Below are 17745 nucleotides of genomic sequence, written 5' to 3' on the forward strand. Positions count from 1 at the left end.
TTTTCTCGAGTAATAAATATTGAGCAATTTAAAAAAATCAAAACCATTTAACTTATAGATCGTATATAAATATGTATATAAATGATAAGAAATTAATTGGAAAAATTCTGTGATACAATTTATCGATTGTCACTATTGTTTTTTAACATTAATTCGTATGGTTCTCCGTTAGGTGGCACTGAATATCCAATAATCGATAAATAGATACCTGCAAGAAGGATTACCTACACATAAAAAAAGTTTTATTAAAAATCTGATATATACTCCCTACTTCTAAAAACTGTTCACAAGTGCTTTCTAAAAGAGAGTTTATCGTTACGTCATTAATAACGTCATATGTTGGAGGAATAAATACGATCTACGTATTGAAAACTTCACGATTCTCTGGTAAAACATATATAATAAATTAGACTTCTGAAATTATTATTATATGTTAGACGATAGACCACATACGTGATAGATATTTAACTTTACTTGCGAGTACATCATGCTAGCATTACAAGTATACGCGTTACTATAGCCATGTGTAAGCATGGAAATACATGATACACAAGGTGACGTTGTACACCTACCATTTTCAGAAATGAAGTACGACTTGAATGTGTGTACGGCATACAAACGAATTTGAACTAATATTTATTGATTAAAGTTTAATGCGATAAGGAACCACATTCACACAATGCGATTAGCATTAACATATATAGGTGGTAAAATTGAAAATTGCATAAATGTAAGAAGTAGCGTTATAAATTATAAAAATGAAATTTTTCATTCTAATCTCGAGACTATCCTGAAATCAGCTGTTACAAGCAGACGATAAGCAGGTAACGAATTATTTTTTTTTTTTATATATCAAATGAAATATGTATCAATTAATAATATTATTTCTCAATGTTTATGCTTTATAATAGTTCATCGTTATTAATATTTTTCTTTTTATCCATTACGGATAATTCACAATTATATTCATGAGAATATAATAATTGATGTATAATATTGTAAGATTTCACACATAGCTATATATATATATATATATGTGTGTGTGTGTGTGTGTGTATATATATATGTATATATATATATATATAATGAGAGTTTGTTTAATATTAGGTGTATTATATCTTGTTTATTTAGGATATGGAAATTAGTGAAACAGATGTACAGATAACAAATCGTCCTATTGACTTTATTTCGGTATATGTCAAGGAAGAAAATGATGAATGTGAAACTGAATTTAATGACGTCGAAATTATTGCCGCAGCACAGCATTTTTGTTCTATCGAAATAAAAGAAACCAAAGGTTATGATAAAAATTATAAACAGAGAGAGTTTAATATTGATAATGATAACAATTGGGAAAATAGAAAAAATATAGAATCAACCAATTCTAATACGGATGCTATGCAATCTAGCGAAGCTTGTAATATTGGTAGCATTTTAACAGACTCCATTTGTCTGGATACATTAGATTCAGACACTACAAATGATCAGATCAAAAAACAAATTAATCAGTCTTCTGAAGTTTTTGAATCGCAATCAGAGGACACAGAAACAAATTATAATATATCAACTGTCGCTACGTCAAATCAATTTTTAGACAGTTTGAGTCTTGACATAAAAAAGGAAAATAAACAATCAAGTCATAAACCTGATTCTGATGGAATCTATATGACAGAATGGTTGTGCGATGTAAATGGTGATACGAATTTACGATTGAAGGTTTTGAAGAATGATAAACAAGAAGTACAAATTCCCACTGACATTGAAGCTACAATAACACCCATAGCCATATGTAAGGATCAAACATTGGATCACGGTGGTAATTTGACGAAAGAAGAAACAAAGAAATATAATACAACGAAAAAGAGAACAAAATTAAAATCGTCTACGTTGAATGATTACGAGGAAAGATTGAGGAAAAAAGCTGAATGCATGAGAGAAAAACGAAGAAAATTGTATGAAAATGAAAGTGAGGAGCAAAGAGTACAAAGACTTGCAAGAGAAGCTGCCAAAAGACGAGAAATGAGAATGTATTACGAAACGCCAGAACAAAGAAGAAAACGGCTTGATGCCGAGGCAGCAAGAAAGAGACAATATAGATTGTATAACGAAACGCCAGATGATAGAAGAAAACGATTAGATCGTGAAGCAGAAAGAAGAAGAATCAAACGTCTTTCTTTATATGCCAGTGAATCACCGGAACAACGTAGAGAAAGATTAAATAGAGAATCTGCTAAAAGGAGGGAGGCAAGATTAAATCAATATGCAAAGGAAACGGAGGAAGAAAGGAAAGAAAGATTACGGAAGGATGCTTTAAGAGCCAGAGAAATAAGATTCACAAGATCTGCAGTAGAAACTGAAGAGGAACGCAGACGAAGGTTAGTAAAAGATGCTCTTAGAAAGAGAGAGGTAAGAATGCATGGAAATCATTCGGTAAACAGCGGTTTTACAGAACTTCAAACCGTTCGTAATTTTGAAGAATTAAACAATGCACAGATAAAGAATAATCCAGATAATCAAATAGGAGGTCATTATCTTAGTAACTGGATGATGTGGTTTCAAAATACACTAGCTCAACCTGTACATATTGGAGAACAAATATTTGAATCACGTCCACAAAATAGTGGATAGATAGATTTTTCTCTATATTACTTTTTACTGACCAAATAAATTCGATACTATTGTAGACAATGATAGACAGATAATAATAACTGGAATAAGTGTGCTTTTTCCATACTTCTCATGCCATTTCAAAAGATAGTAATCAGACTGTTTTCTCATGTTTTGTTTGCATTAAAGAGTATTTTAATCCATTTCAGTTGGAACAGTATTATCACTGATCTACCAAACTAGAAATGACTGTACAAGACTTATTAGTAATAATATTTTATAGAATGTAAATATATTATATAATTTAGAATGAATTATGATTTCCAATTTTTAAGCTTTGTTAATTTATGTAAATATATTGAACTTCCAAATTAAATTAACATTTAAATATTTATGAATGTCAAGGGATTTTAAATGAATACATAAAAAGAAACAAATACTATTATTGTCTATTGGCCTTCATAAAATGTTTATTAATTTATCAATCAATAATTTGAACAATAAATTATATAATTTTTAATCTTAAGCAACACATATCATGCATCCAAAAATATATTGATTAAAATATAAATTAGATACCGCTTTGTAATAAATGTTTGTTAAAATATATATTGTAAATAATTAAAAACAAATTATTCTTGCCAGTGCCTTTTGTTCACTATTATTTATCCAAATCATTTGATTGTTATGAATGCTTTTTTATCATATATCTGCGTTAGTATTAATCTATAATTCTGCAAAATTTCGTAAATGGTATACGGATATATACAGATATTATGTACTTTTTACAATCCATTTATAATAAATAAAAAGAATTGTGATTAGAGATCTATGTGTTATTCATTTTGCCCTTTTCTTTCTTCCTTGATCTAAATTATTTAACTATACGTAATATTATTTTTAATATTATAATACTTTAATAATGAATACGTTAATATGTTGATTTGTGTAATAAAATAATTATTTTTAATAAGAGTGTATCCTATATATTCTTTATTCATACAAAACGGAAGTCCTGTATCCACCATCTTAGAAAGCTACACTTATTTTATTGCTATTACTGTTTAAAAATTTTTCCCAATTTTTATTTAAATTATATTCATAGTTGGACTAATTTGTATAACTTTTATTATATATGATTTAATTATTATCGTTCCTTTAATTTATATATTTATTTTAAAATTCATAATCTATTATAATCGATATATTTTATATTTGACGTAAACGAAACCACCATTGTTAAGATAGTCTCGTTTCGAAGCACGTGTGCATCTAACCTCAAAGTGTAAAGCATGTATTATCCGTTCAAATAAAATAACACTTATTATATGACTTATATGTATAAACCTTAAATTGATATACGATCAGTATTGATATTATAAAAATACAAAATGAATGAAAAAATGGGCTTAACAAAACAATATTTAAGATACGTTCCATCTGGTAATGTAAATATAATTGTAAGTCCCCGGTGCAATGTGATTTTTGTAACGTTACAAGGACAAGAGGGTAGATTCGTAGCAGTGGGAGCATGCGAACATGTAATTATTTGGGATCTGAGATTAGGTGAGAAAGTACAAGTTTTAACTGGAGAAAAAATAATTGTTACACGTTTAGCTGCTTCACCAAATAAAGAACACATTGCTGTTGGTTATGCGGATGGTACTGTTAAAATATTTGATCTCAAATCTGGAGAAAATATTAGTATATTTGTTGGGCATCGTTCTGAAGTTACATCCTTATCATATGATAATTTAGGCCACAGATTAGCATCTGGATCTAAGGTAATACAATAGAAGCAACAAATTATATTCATATTTATATATCATGCATCCCATTTTTATAAATATTGATACTCTCTATTCTTTCAGGATACAGATATAATAATTTGGGACATAGTAGCAGAAACAGGGATATGTCGGCTAGCAGGACACAAAGATGTAATAACTAAAATTGTATTTATGTCTGAACATAATATAATTATCAGTGCCAGTAAAGATACATTAGTAAAATTTTGGGATTTAGATACAGAACATAATTTCAGAACTCTCGTAGGTCATAGATCAGAGGTATATATTGATTATACTTTAATTAAATTATCAATTAAAATGTCAGTAATAAATATATAATAAACAAAAATGTTACCTTTATTATCAACATTAAGGTCTGGAGTCTTACATTAGCAAAAAATGATCAATATCTAATTACTGGATGTAATGATAATGAATTACATGTATGGAAGATCTGTTTTGTTGATACACAAAATACTGAATATGATATTAATTTAAGTACTTTGAATATTGACGAGGACGAAACCACAGATATGGTATGTTTATACAATTTTCTTTTATAAAAAATAAATGAATCTGTATATAAATATATAATTTAATATTTAAATATACAAATTTGTAGCAAAAATATCCATTGAGATGTGGAAAAGTTGGAAGTATTTTAAGAAGTAGTAAAGGAAGAATTGTCTCTCTTGAAGTTGATCCATCAAAGACAATAATTGGTTGTCATGGAGTAGACAATACAATAGAATTATTTCATTTTTTACAAGACAGTAAGGTAAAAGAAAAAGTAACGAAAAGACTGAAAAAAGAAAGGAAGAAAGCAAATAGGTCTGTTTTTAAAAACTGAAAAATGATCATATTAAAGTGTTAAATTAAAAATAACAAAAAATATTTTTTCTATAGGAATAAGAATGATGTAAATACTAATTCTCTTAATATGCCAACTTTAAAGGATGAAATCAAACGTTTGCCTTCTATTAAAGTTTCAAATAAAGCTAAAGGATTAGATATGATTATGGGTAAAGGTGGTGAACTTAGGGTAAGTTTTATAATTAATATTATATAATTATTTAACTTATCTCTCTACTCTTCTTCAGTATTTTAAGAAATTACTAATCATGATATATGTTTGTTATAGGTTTGTATTGGAATCGATAATAATTCTATTGATTTATATTCTTTACTTATAGAAGAAAAAGATGCTGAAGTAAAATGTTTACGTTCTATAGCAGCTCATGGACATCGTACCAATGTTCGAGTTGTCTGCTTTAGTTCTGATAATTTAGCATTTGCCACAGCAAGTGGTGATTCTGTTAAATTATGGAATAGGTGCTATATTTTACATATACATTATTTTTATATATAATACTATTTTATACATATTTTAATTTAATTTAAATTTATTTATTGTACATTTTTTAGACCTTCTTTGGCATGTTTGCGTACTGTAGAATGTGGATATGCTTTAACGGCCACTTTTGTACCTGGTGATCGACATTTGATAGTAGGATTAAAAGATGGTAAAATGCTAATCATTGACATTGCATCTGGTGATATCTTAGAAGAAGTACCAGCTCATACTAAAGAACTTTGGAGTGTGACTTTATTTCCTGATTTGGTAAATGATAATAATAATAAAGAATTCATTTACCTTTATTCGTAAAAATAACTTAATTAGATATTAATTTTATATATAGAAAGGAATTGCAAGTGGTGGTGGTGATCAAACAGTGAAGTTTTGGAATTTTGAACTTATTCATGATCCTGATAGTAAAATAAAAGCAAAAGTTTTATCAGTACTACATACAAGAACTCTTAAACTAGAGGAGTGTGTATTGTGCGTTAGGATAAGTCCGAATAATAGATTTGTAGCAGTTTCTTTATTGGATTCCACTGTGAAAATATTTTTTTTGGATACGTTCAAGGTAATTAATAATAAAAATATTAATTACAATAATATTAATTAAAATGATATACTTACATAATTGATTCCAGTTTTTCGTATCTCTTTATGGACATAAGCTACCAGTTTTATGTATGGATATATCTAGTGATTCTACTCTCATAGCAACAGGTTCTACTGATCGTAATATTAAAATTTGGGGTTTGGACTTTGGAGATTGTCATAAATCAATATTTGCACATGATGATTCCGTGACAGGACTTTCATTTGTTCCTGGCACTCATTACATTTTTACTTGTGGCAAAGATGGTAAAGTTAAACAATGGGATGCTGATACATATCAAAAAATTGTGACTTTACAAGTAATATATAATAAATTATATTAAGTTTTACATGTAGACTAGAAAATAAATATATATATATATAAATTATTAAAAATTTATACAAATAATTAATTAGGGACACTCTGGTGAAGCTTGGAATTGTACTATATCACCAAATGGCGTCTATGTTGTATCTTGTGGATCAGATAAAGTAGTAAGATTGTATGAAAAAACTGCTGAACCTTTGGTACTAGAAGATGAGGCAGAAGAAGAAAGAGAACGTGCAGAAAATGAATTGATTACTGGAGAAACTTCGGCTGTACAAGGACAAAAGCAACAATTATTACCTTCAAGGAAAACTGTGAACAGTGAGAAAGGAGTAAGTAATTTATTATATCTTAAAAATATAGTAGTATCATTTTCATTGTTTATATATTATAACTATTTATTTTTTATTTAGGCAGAGTTAATTCTCGAATGTTTAGAAGTATCAAAAGCTTATGATGAAGAATTATCTAAAGTTAAAAATTCTAACATTCTACCGGTATTGCCATTATTGATGCAAGCTTATAATAGTAGAACAAGTGAAGAATTTTTCTTAGAAACTATAAAACGCGTTAGAGCAAGGTAATATTACGATAAATAAATTTAAAAATTTTAATAGCGATCTAATTAAATCGGATATTTTCTTTTTTTAGTGATTTAGAAGAAACTTTATTATTGCTCCCATATTCTGCTGCTTGTGAAATTTTAGAAATGCTTCCCAGATTATTGAAAAGTAATTTTCACACAGAATTATTAACTAGATTAACAATTTGTTTAATACAAGCTCATCATGGACCTATTATGTCAAATCAAAATCTATTATTGACATTAGAAACTATAAAACCACTCATCTTCGATAAAATATCTACATTAAGGGTAATAATATATTCATTCAAAATTATTCAAATTTTAAACAAATTGGCAAATAAAAAGATAATATTTTTTTCAGGATATCGTTGGATATAATTTACACTGTATGTTGTACGTACAACGTAATCTAGAACAAAAAGAAGGTGTGCAACTATTTAAAGATGCTACTCAAAAGAAAGGACAAAGAAATAGAATTAGAAAAAATAAGCAAAAAGCTTTAAAAAGAGCCATTATGGCTTTATAATGTAATTATAAATGATGATGTTATTTGTATATACATTAAAATAATAAAATTTTTAAATAAGAAAAGATATAAATTAATATGTCCCTGAGATAATATATTTGTATATAAGTATTAGGTTATATATTATGTAGTATATTTGTATATAAGTATTAGGTTGGAAACTATGAAACGGGCTTTTTTGTTTAGTTTTTTATCATTCAACGCCCGTTTCATAGTTTCCAACATAATAGTTATATTTTTGATACTAGGTGGCACTGATGTTCAAATATTTAGTACAAAGTTCGGCCACTTGTCATTAATCAACATAACCTTTATTTATTTCAGTTTATTTCAATCGTATTTATAATATTGATATGGGATTTGTACGTTGTGTAATAAAGCATATTTTTTAATAACAATTGAAATAGAATATATTTTTTGTTTTTTTTTTTTTTTTCTGAAATTAAGAGAAAATATCAATTATCTTTTACATTAAAAGGTGTGTACATGTTTATTTTTATATAACCTAAAATTTAAGTATATTGTTAATAAAGACGATGCGCTTTTAACTTATATTTATTGTTTCAAGAAAGCTTGTTAATAAATGGTAATGGAAGATTTTATACCAACCAAAGTTTCGAAAGTAAAAAAAGATGCAGTTAAAGATTTTTTTTCGGCTACTTACATAGCTCCAAAGAAAACATCGAAATCGTCGAATGATATCGATAAAAAAGATGAAGTAGACGTAGAGACTGATAATAGGGACAAGTTTTCTGATCCAAAAGGTAATTCGCAGCTAGATCGAAGGAAGCAACAAGAATTGGAAATGAAAAAGGCTAGATACGATGTTATCAAGTTTGGTATATCCGGTTTCGAAAGTTCTAAGGCCAAAGAAGCAAAAGTAGAACTAGCAATAAGATTAGGTGCAAAACCTCCAAAAAATAAAAGTTTAAATTATAAAGTTTTGAAAGATGAAAGGAAAAAAGAAGCTGAAGCAGCAAAAAACAAAGAACCGATATCAGGACTTAGTAAAAGTTTAATGAAACATAAAAGTAGGACAAAACAAAAGAAAAATTCGGGTATTTTAGGAATGTATGGAAAAGTACACAAAGATGCACTTGTTAAAAATAAGAAGTAGATTTATAACCATAAACATTTAAAATATCTTTTGTTAACTCATCGTTGTCATTATAACATCAATCATCTATGTCTAACAACGTCCTCTATATATTGTATATTATGTAAGAAGAATAACGAGTAATAAAATAATATTTTTATGTATGTTCTTGGATCAATCCAAGCAAACTTCGAGCATCGATAAAACGGTATTTTTGTTTCTGTACGTACATTAAAAATATATTCTCACATGTACATTTTAAATATGCCACAGTGGAATGATAAAATCTTTAAAAAATCATTTTCGATGTTTTATATTGGAATCAATCGAAAGCAGCTGCGGTTGGCGCCACCTCTAATAACATTTGAAGAAAAGCATTTACTCCTTCTGAAATAACAATTAACGACAAAAATTTTAATATCAATTAGAATCATATAATTTATTTGTCAAAATGTTTAGGCAGAAATATTTTATCCTTATAGATATAGAAACAAAAATATAATTATATTAGAAAATCATTCACTTACCCATAAATTTCGGCACGTAACCATATTTCACAAAAGGTAGATAAACAAACATGCCTGCGAAAATAAATCCGGTTGCATATAAGTACTCGATTTGAGGCTTGTCGATGATGGGTGCCACTATCAGGTACGCAGAGATTACAAGTACAAGTGCGGGTATGATCAAGGGACATTTGTAAGGTCTTGGATGATTTGGTCTTGTTCTTCGCATCACCAACAAAGCTAACATCGATCCACCATAGAAAATCCAAGCGGTAAAGGAAAAGAAATCAATTAAGGAATCTATATTTCCAGAAACGACCATTGCACCTGTACAAAGTGGATTAGCATATGCGATTGTATTTGGTTCTTGATATTTTTAATACTAATTTTTATGATGTATCGTTATACCTGCAACGATAGAATGAAATATAAGGCCTGGCGCAGGCGTAAAACGGCGTACATGTACATAACTTAAGCAATCGAGCAAGTGTCCCTCTCTGGATGCAGCAAAACAAAGTCTACCTGCCGCAAAAAGAGTTCCATTGGCGGAACCAAAAGTACTAATAGCAACCGATAAAGGCATAAGCCATGCCATTACGCCGAGTATCCGATTCCCAAATGTCTGGAGAGGGAAAAAAGACGAATGACAAATAATTAATTAAAACCATTAAAAAGAATAAGAGGTACGAATGGGTCATTCATCTTACCACAGCAACAGCCTCGCTTTCAATCATCTCCGAAGGCGACATAACCGCCAAATAAGAAATATTAATCAGTGCGTAACAAAGCGTAACAAGAGGTATCCCAATCATAATAGACCTTGGTAGATTCTTCGATGGATCCTTGATTTCCTCCGTAACGTAATTCAAATTATTCCAGCCGTCGTAGGCCCATAGACCCGTATAAAAAGCGGTAGCGAGTCTACCGAAGTTAACGTTACTACCGTCCATGGTATCTAAGGCTCCTTTCAGGTGTTGCGTGTTTCCCTGTATCAACTTGTACGCACCGCCGACGATAACTACAAGTATAGCAATGAGTTTCGCTGCGGTGAAAGCATTTTGTACTCCGGTTGCCAGATTAACGCTGTAACAATTCACCAGAAGTATAAGAACGATCGCAAGGAGAGCGACCAGCTTGACCACCTCGTCGGGAGGATCGCAGTCCGCTACGAAAGCTTCAACGACGTATTGGGCGAAGGAGAGACAGATTATCGCCATTTGCGATGGTTTCAATACCAGGGTAGAAACCCAGGAGAAAAGGAAAGCCGGTGGTGCACCAAAGGCGTCCATGAAATAAGCGTATTCTGCGCCGCTGCTGGTGTTCATCGTGCCAAGCTCCGCATAAGCGAGTGCACCGCACAAGCTCAAAAGCCCACAGGCCGTCCATACGAAGAAGCTAACTCCGACGCTGCCGGTTCGAACTAGGAGGCCCGATGGCGAAACGAATATCCCTGATCCGATCATGGTGCCAACGATTAAAGCCACCCCACTGACGAGTCCCACCCGTCTCTTGAGGTGAACAGCGTGGTTCGCCTCTGGGTCCGTCCCCTCCACCCCTCCGCTCCCTCCACCCCCGTCTTCGTCATCCCCCACACCTCCAGATTCGCCTTGTTGCTCTTCTTGGCGCCTCCGCCTTTGTTGTTGTTGTTGTTGATGTTGCGGTAACGACGATGATTTAACCCCTTCCCACCCACTACCGCCACTACCGTTGCTGTTGCTACTCCGAGCAATCCGTGATATGAGCGTCGTTTCACCTGGGCTTCCCAACCATTGAAGTTGTTGCTGTTGTTGCTGTGCCTGACTGCCGTTGTTCGTCTGCGGGTCATGTCCAACGGTAGCTGGAATACACAATTTTTCTTTTTCGTTTTTTTTTTTTTTTTCTTTCCCTTTCTCGTCTACTTTCTCTTTCATTTTTCATCAGTACCGATTACTTTTTTTTTTTTTTTTAATTTTTTTTCTTTATTTTGAACCATTTAAAATTTATCTAAACCATTTCATATTTATCATGTATTTTCATATACATGATAAATACAATATGATATTATTTATTCATTTAAAAATTTTTTTTTATCCAAAATTAAAATCGTAATACAATCAATACCAATTATTCAAGTTACACGATTCATTCTGTATAAACGACAACAAAAGTCGATAGGAAATAACAATATTATATTATAGATCGCAAACTCTACCGATGATATTCCTCTTTACAGGAAATAACGTATTAAGCGAAACACGAGAATTCCAGCTAAACCGTTTCCTAAGTTTAGAGTCACCGAGAATGAACCACGTGATCAAACTTCGTGCATAATTTCTACGACGACGTTATACCATTGGTCTTGAAATACGATTATACTCTTTATATAGTATATCAAATCAAGAGAACCAAATGACAATGTATTCTTTATTGAATAAATTCTTCCTGTCAAAATATTATTTTAAGAAGATTCCCAGTATATCAATTGACAAATACAATACAACTTTTTTAACAGGTGTCACGAATGATATTGATACACTATTGTATAAAATAAGCTCATAAAAGATCTATTTAGAATCTCTAATTAAATTTAATCCAATAATTATAGTCAAATTAAAAGAATAATTATTATTTATGCTTTTATAATGAATTACTCAAAACTCGGAGATGCTCGTCAAGGAACGTGGCCGTTTTGTGTCGCATCCCTTTGCCGACTGGCTGAGGTAGCGTTTCTTCAAAGCCGTGAAGGAGCGAGGGAATCGCGTCATTAAATGAAATGGTGCGTATATTTGCGTTTGTGCAGCACGTGACAAGGTATATGTTATTATATTTATTGTTATAGAATATACGTCGTAACCATTATAGTTTATATGGCCGACAGCCAAAATTCCTTGCTTGCAAGACTATCTCGATTTCTTTTTCGACCAATGATCACGAGATACTCTTATATTCAATATATAGATTTATATCTTAAATAAATTTAAATATTTGATCCCATATAATTTTTATCCATATAATTTCTATTATGTATGTTAATATAAAAAAAAATGTTTTCAATGTGAACAAACTAAGTTTAACGATATTGATTTATTGATCTATCATTTATCGAAGTAAGTTCTTTATCGGAGATCACATTTAAAGGTCGTCTTGCTCAAAGCAAAGACACAATATTAAGAAATATAATTGACAGCACAATTAGGACACCTGGTTGAAGTGAAATCGACGATACTCGACATTCTTTTTCAAATTTCTCTCTCTCTCTCTCTCTCTCTCTCTCTCTCTCTCTTTTTATTTATGAAATTTCCATATGAAATTATAAATCACTAATTCAAATTTTTATTATTGTCATCGATTCAAATCTCCAAAGATACCAAGCATAAAAATTTAAAAATAGCACGTCGTGTCGTGATTCGCAGAACATATGCGTTATGTTATCACCGACACATTTCAAACGAAATACATTTCTGTTGCTTTTAAGAGAGTGATGACGTAAGCGATCACCTTTAAACCATCTCTTTCAAGTAATACGGAGTCAATATTTAAGAATTTGCTAACATGGTAAATATTTCGATGTGTTCACAATATTTGTCAGGATTTCATTATCGTTGAAGTGGACGTATGGAAAAATTTTAAATATGTTTTTTTTTCTTTTTTTCTCTCTCGATATAAATCTTTTCAAAATATGTATAAAGGTAGTAACGTCGATTAAATTTCATCCGAATTAATTATTAATAATGATAGATATTTTTTATCGTTTAACCAATCTCATTATTCTCCGAGCAAAAAAAAATGCGATATCCTAGATTACATAGGAGGCTCTAAAAATCGATAAAAATTCTCATAGCTCATTCGATTGTACAGAGAAAAATAAAAAATACCACGCATATATATATATATATATATCTAGTATATTCAAAACAAACTGACAAAGAAAGATGATGATCGGTTACGTGCTTTTCGTATCCTCGGAATAAAAAAAACTTATTCTACAAGCACTTACTATACAACGTTCAGCGCATCATTCTGTTCAATAACTTACCTGATGAACGAACGTAGGGGAAAATATACATTCTTCTATATTTAAGTTTAAACAAGAAATAGACTAGGAATAGAATCCAGAACTATACTTCTCTGCATTCTTTAGAGCATTAAAGATAATCCTAACTTCTAATAATATTATCATGAGTTTTTGTTATGGAAAACTTATTTTAATAATAATAAAAAAAAAAGAAAATACAAAACAAAACAGTCACTTTAACACAAGGATATAATTGGACAATTCAGCATTTACATTTAATTTTTATTAAAAAAATAAATAAATAAATAAATAAAAATAAATAAATAAAAGAAAGTAAACGTTTTCAAAAAAAAAAAAAAAAAAAGAAAAAAGTGCTATACATAGTAACGTGATCGGTCACATGATAAAAACAGATAATTGAATGATAAAACTTAATACGAATACGAAGCGTCAACGAGTTAAATGATGATAATCGCTATAACAGGAGAGAAGAAACGAATATATGAGCATGAAAAGACGTACAGGCATCTCTAAATCCCATTAAAACTCATTGCCGCAAAAGCATATCAATGAATCAATTGCAGTTAATTCTCAGTGCTCGTGAGGGTCTACCTAATGTCGCGTAGACATAAAGAAAATGTACTTTGTAGAGCAAGGTTAAAATGAGACGTAGAAGAAAAATGAAAAGAAACAAAAACAAAGGAAAAAAGAAAACAAAAGATGATAATAATAATAATAATAATAATAACGTGATAATCTATTCTTTAGAATTCTTCGAAATGTTTCCTTCTTCGCACATAATTATGAAATGAAATAAAATGCGAACTGTCTTTGCATATTTAAAACTGCTTCGCAGAAGGAAAAAAAAAAGAAGAAGAAGAAGAAGAAGAAATAGGAAAAAAATGATATCCACTTGTATATACATGAAAAATGGATACGATTTTGCATCAATTTGCCTCCCCCCCCCCCTAAGTTTACATAATCTTTCATCTAATGACATTGAGACAGGATTGTCAATAATTGAAAGAAATGAAAAGATTCACACGATAATTATTGTGACATAAAAAGCGACTCACTTAAAACCGTAAGCAATATAAATACGTAAGACGTGAAGTTAGTCTTCGTTGAAACATTTAAACAGGCCGGAATGTGGTTGTGATGAGAATGACCAGTATAGATTCGCGTCTAAAGAATAATCAGCTTAAACGATAGGTCGAAGCCTTTTCGATCAGTTTATATACATGCATCAAAGATTTCTCCGATCTATTTGTAGACAATTCACGTGCTATCTATCGTCGGAAGAAGCTTTTAAGGACTCGTTGACGTTCCTTCGTGAAAAACGATATCTAATCGTCGTTTATCGATTATTTCTTTATCGCTATTTCTGATTGGCGGAACGTCGGTGTTAAATATCTCTCTTTTTCTCTCTCATAGTGTCACCCGAGAACCTCCTACTCTATTCCGAGATATGCAAAAAGATAAATAAGAGAAGAAGATAGAGAGAAAGAACGATGAGGATATTTTCGAAACGTGCCACTGCTATGCTCATGTTCCAGAAGTACGAGGAGTTTCTGGTTTCACGCTATGACGCAATCATCGTAAGCTTTTGCGAATGGTGCTTACACACATTACATAACCTCTACTGAGCTTCGGCTAATAAATGAAAGAAATTTAACGAGGATATTCGTACAGCACTTAAGGAGAAAAAAAAAGAATTGTTTTTCTCTCTCTCTCTCTCTCTCTCTCTCTCTCTCTCTCTCTCTCTCTCTCTCTCTCTCTCTCTCTCTCTCTCTCTCTCTCTCTCTCTCTCTCTCTCTCTCTCTCTCTCTCTCTCTCTCTCTCTCTCTCTCTCTCTCTCTCTCTCTCTCTCTCTCTCTCTCTCTCTCTCTCTCTCTCTGAAAACATTAATTGAATCGAACCGACAGTTTTATCGGACTCATTATCACATGATTCAGACTTTATACTTTTTTCTTTTTTTTTTTTTTTTTTTACGCTTCAGTCTTATCGAATTGAATAAGTGGGCTAACCCCACCGATCGATTATCGATCAATACTCAAAAGATAAACTTATGCATCATATGCGTCCGTTTATCATCGTGTGACGTAATCTTTATTAAATTTTTTTTCCTCCATTACATTTGAATTTCGCGCCATTAAATGAAACGTCCATTCTATAAATTCAAATCTTAGGAAAGGATCTTCTGGATGAGTTTTACGTTTTCATAAAATATAATAAGTACGGGAAATAATACTTTCGTAATAGAGAAATCGTAACCTCTAAACCTGTTTTCAAATACTCGTTACATAGGGAATAACAATAGCTCCCCGGCATGTTACCTATGACAATTATAATTAGCCCGCCAAGGCAAACCAATAGGAAAAGACTACGACGTATATCTTGGCATACACGTGGTTTTAAATGTCCCGATGACCAAACCAAATCATTTCTCCGTAACGGCTAATAAATTTCTTTCTTAGAATAAAAACTAATAAGATTACATCATTAGAACATTACATCATAGATATTCTTTAAACGATACAAGTAAATATTAAAAATCCATCGGATAAATATTCTTAGATATTTAAGAGGGATAAAAATAAAGAGCGAGGGAGGGGGAAAGGGAGAGTGGGGAATGAAGAGGGAATAAGTATCGCAATAATCGCGGGGAAAGATATTTCAATTTCCTTTCAAAGTTTGAAATATCTCAGTTTAGAATTTAATTAATTGATTAATTAATTAATTGCTCGATGAATGATCTGATACAATTTAAAAAGAAGAAAAGCGCGCGAATCTTTTCTGGATCAATTTATGTCTCATTGACCGTCGCGAAGGACCAAAGAGGGTGGTAAGACAATTTTATAAGTAAGAGCTGTTAGCTCGAAAGAAGTGGGCGGGCATAAGGGTCTATTCTTACCTCGTTTGAAGGGCGCGACATGCATGACTTCAGGAGGGACCGATTAAAAGGGCGGACCGTGAGACCGCCTCTCATGACACTACGCCGACTTTTCGGTGCAACCAGTTGGTCTTTTGCCTCCCCCGCTTTGCTACCGATGTCAATGCCTTCTAAAATCTCACACTGTGTTGCCCCTTCCGAGTAATGCGCGGCCCTTGCTATTTGTGCGAAGCACGATTTTCTCTCTATCTCTCTCTCTCTCTTTCTCCCTCTTTTTCTCTGTCTCTCTCTCTCTCTCTCTCTCTCCTTCTCTCTCTTTCTCTCTTCTTGACAAAACTTATGCTCTCTCTCTCTCTCTCTCTTTCTATCTTTTCTTGACAAGCCTTATGCTCTCTCTTTCTCTCTCTCTCTCTCTCTCTCTCTCTCTCGCTCGCTCGCTCTCTCTTTCTATCTCTATCTCTTTCAACTCTAGCCCTTTTACCCTTTGAAAATCGAGCTCTTCTGATAATCTTGAAAATAAATTCTTTCTTTTTATACTTCTCTTTCTTTCAAACTTTCTACCTTCGTCGAAGTTCAACCTCTAGTTTAAGGATAATAATATTTAATTTTCGTTGCGTCGTTGTATTACATACGATCCGCGTCTAGCGAGCTTTCGCGCTCAACTGGGCGTTCGCAATACGAAGGAGGATGAGAACAATGTGGTGGAACGATGAAGGGCGATCGGTGCACGAATAGGACAGAGAGGAAAGTAGTATTCGTACGACAAGAGAGACCGAATAACCGGCGTCGGCGCTTCGAGTCGCTCGATATCCATCCACTGTCATTGGACTCTTTCTAACGGGTAGCCATGAAACTACGAACTACATACATTTTGTTTGCATCATTCTGTTTAATCCCTCGTTCTTTTTTTCTTTTTTTTTTTTTTTTTTATTTTTATTTTATTTTATTTTATTTTATTTCCTTCGACCGAAGTAATTTCGAGGAAATTCCAACGATCGTAGATATGAACGTTTTTTTTGAATCATCGAGATAACAGCGATAAATATTTGTTTTGTTATCATTAGCGATAAGTTATTTAAGTCCACCCGTAAAAATGATTATAATTATATTGGCGATTTAATTAAACGTGATAAAAATTTATTGGTTTACGTGACTTCTAACGCGTTTGATCGATTTAGATAATTCCAAATTTTACGTATACAAAGCATATCGATATTATGACGTACAACGTTAAGAATATAATAATCTGAATTAATTTTGATTAATTTGTAATATTATATCGACACTTTGATGTATAATAGAATTAAATTCTTAATTATTTAAATTCGACTTACAAATTAGTAAACGCGAAGAAAGAAAAGGCATTATAATAAAATTTACGATGCTTTTAAATAGTAATTTTAATACGCATATATTTCATACGCTTTTTACGCTGTAGATAATTACATAAACTTAGTCATTTATAAGCATA

At 31.4% G+C, this 17745-nt stretch overlaps 4 protein-coding genes across 11 annotated transcripts; 3 read left to right on the forward strand and 1 right to left on the reverse strand.

Moving 5' to 3' along the window:
- The first annotated feature begins 244 nt into the window (after positions 1 to 244).
- On the forward strand, positions 245 to 3251 carry LOC124949611 (trichohyalin-like). Of its 3 annotated transcripts, none has more exons than XM_047494956.1 (3): positions 245 to 387; positions 582 to 824; positions 1132 to 3251. In XM_047494956.1, exon 3 carries the CDS (start codon positions 1135 to 1137, stop codon positions 2626 to 2628), a length of 1494 nt encoding a protein of 497 aa, XP_047350912.1. In that variant the 5' UTR covers positions 245 to 387; positions 582 to 824; positions 1132 to 1134; the 3' UTR covers positions 2629 to 3251. The 3 variants fall into 3 exon arrangements, with proteins under 3 accessions (XP_047350912.1, XP_047350913.1, XP_047350914.1); XM_047494958.1 differs by having other exon boundaries at positions 247 to 824; positions 1132 to 2375; positions 2817 to 3251; XM_047494957.1 differs by lacking the exon at positions 582 to 824.
- Positions 3252 to 3773: 522 nt separating this feature from the next.
- LOC124949609 (WD repeat-containing protein 3) lies at positions 3774 to 7833 on the forward strand. 3 transcript variants are annotated; one of them, XM_047494951.1, is made up of 14 exons: positions 3774 to 4173; positions 4225 to 4391; positions 4479 to 4676; positions 4772 to 4933; positions 5020 to 5228; positions 5304 to 5439; positions 5539 to 5729; positions 5823 to 6018; positions 6098 to 6325; positions 6396 to 6665; positions 6763 to 7005; positions 7087 to 7253; positions 7325 to 7547; positions 7621 to 7833. In XM_047494951.1, exons 1-14 carry the CDS (start codon positions 3999 to 4001, stop codon positions 7783 to 7785), a joined length of 2730 nt encoding a protein of 909 aa, XP_047350907.1. In that variant the 5' UTR covers positions 3774 to 3998; the 3' UTR covers positions 7786 to 7833. The 3 variants fall into 3 exon arrangements, with proteins under 3 accessions (XP_047350907.1, XP_047350905.1, XP_047350908.1); XM_047494952.1 differs by having other exon boundaries at positions 4007 to 4148; positions 7621 to 7832; XM_047494949.1 differs by having other exon boundaries at positions 3775 to 4391.
- Positions 7834 to 8073: 240 nt separating this feature from the next.
- LOC124949613 (uncharacterized protein C1orf131) lies at positions 8074 to 9045 on the forward strand. Of its 2 annotated transcripts, none has more exons than XM_047494964.1 (2): positions 8074 to 8263; positions 8358 to 9045. In XM_047494964.1, exon 2 carries the CDS (start codon positions 8369 to 8371, stop codon positions 8900 to 8902), a length of 534 nt encoding a protein of 177 aa, XP_047350920.1. In that variant the 5' UTR covers positions 8074 to 8263; positions 8358 to 8368; the 3' UTR covers positions 8903 to 9045. The 2 variants fall into 2 exon arrangements, with proteins under 2 accessions (XP_047350920.1, XP_047350919.1); XM_047494963.1 differs by having other exon boundaries at positions 8075 to 8263; positions 8354 to 9045.
- On the reverse strand, positions 8783 to 17127 carry LOC124949610 (b(0,+)-type amino acid transporter 1-like). 3 transcript variants are annotated; one of them, XM_047494955.1, is made up of 5 exons: positions 16296 to 17127; positions 10095 to 11224; positions 9796 to 10009; positions 9409 to 9714; positions 8783 to 9268 (listed from the first exon to the last, which is right to left on the reverse strand). In XM_047494955.1, exons 1-5 carry the CDS (start codon positions 16318 to 16320, stop codon positions 9204 to 9206), a joined length of 1740 nt encoding a protein of 579 aa, XP_047350911.1. In that variant the 5' UTR covers positions 16321 to 17127; the 3' UTR covers positions 8783 to 9203. The 3 variants fall into 3 exon arrangements, with proteins under 3 accessions (XP_047350911.1, XP_047350910.1, XP_047350909.1); XM_047494954.1 differs by lacking the exon at positions 16296 to 17127 and adding an exon at positions 13403 to 13552; XM_047494953.1 differs by lacking the exon at positions 16296 to 17127 and adding an exon at positions 12018 to 12332.
- Between the last annotated feature and the right edge of the window lie 618 nt (positions 17128 to 17745).

This window comes from Vespa velutina, chromosome 6, assembly GCF_912470025.1.
Source record: "Vespa velutina chromosome 6, iVesVel2.1, whole genome shotgun sequence".
Taxonomy (NCBI): domain Eukaryota; kingdom Metazoa; phylum Arthropoda; class Insecta; order Hymenoptera; family Vespidae; genus Vespa; species Vespa velutina.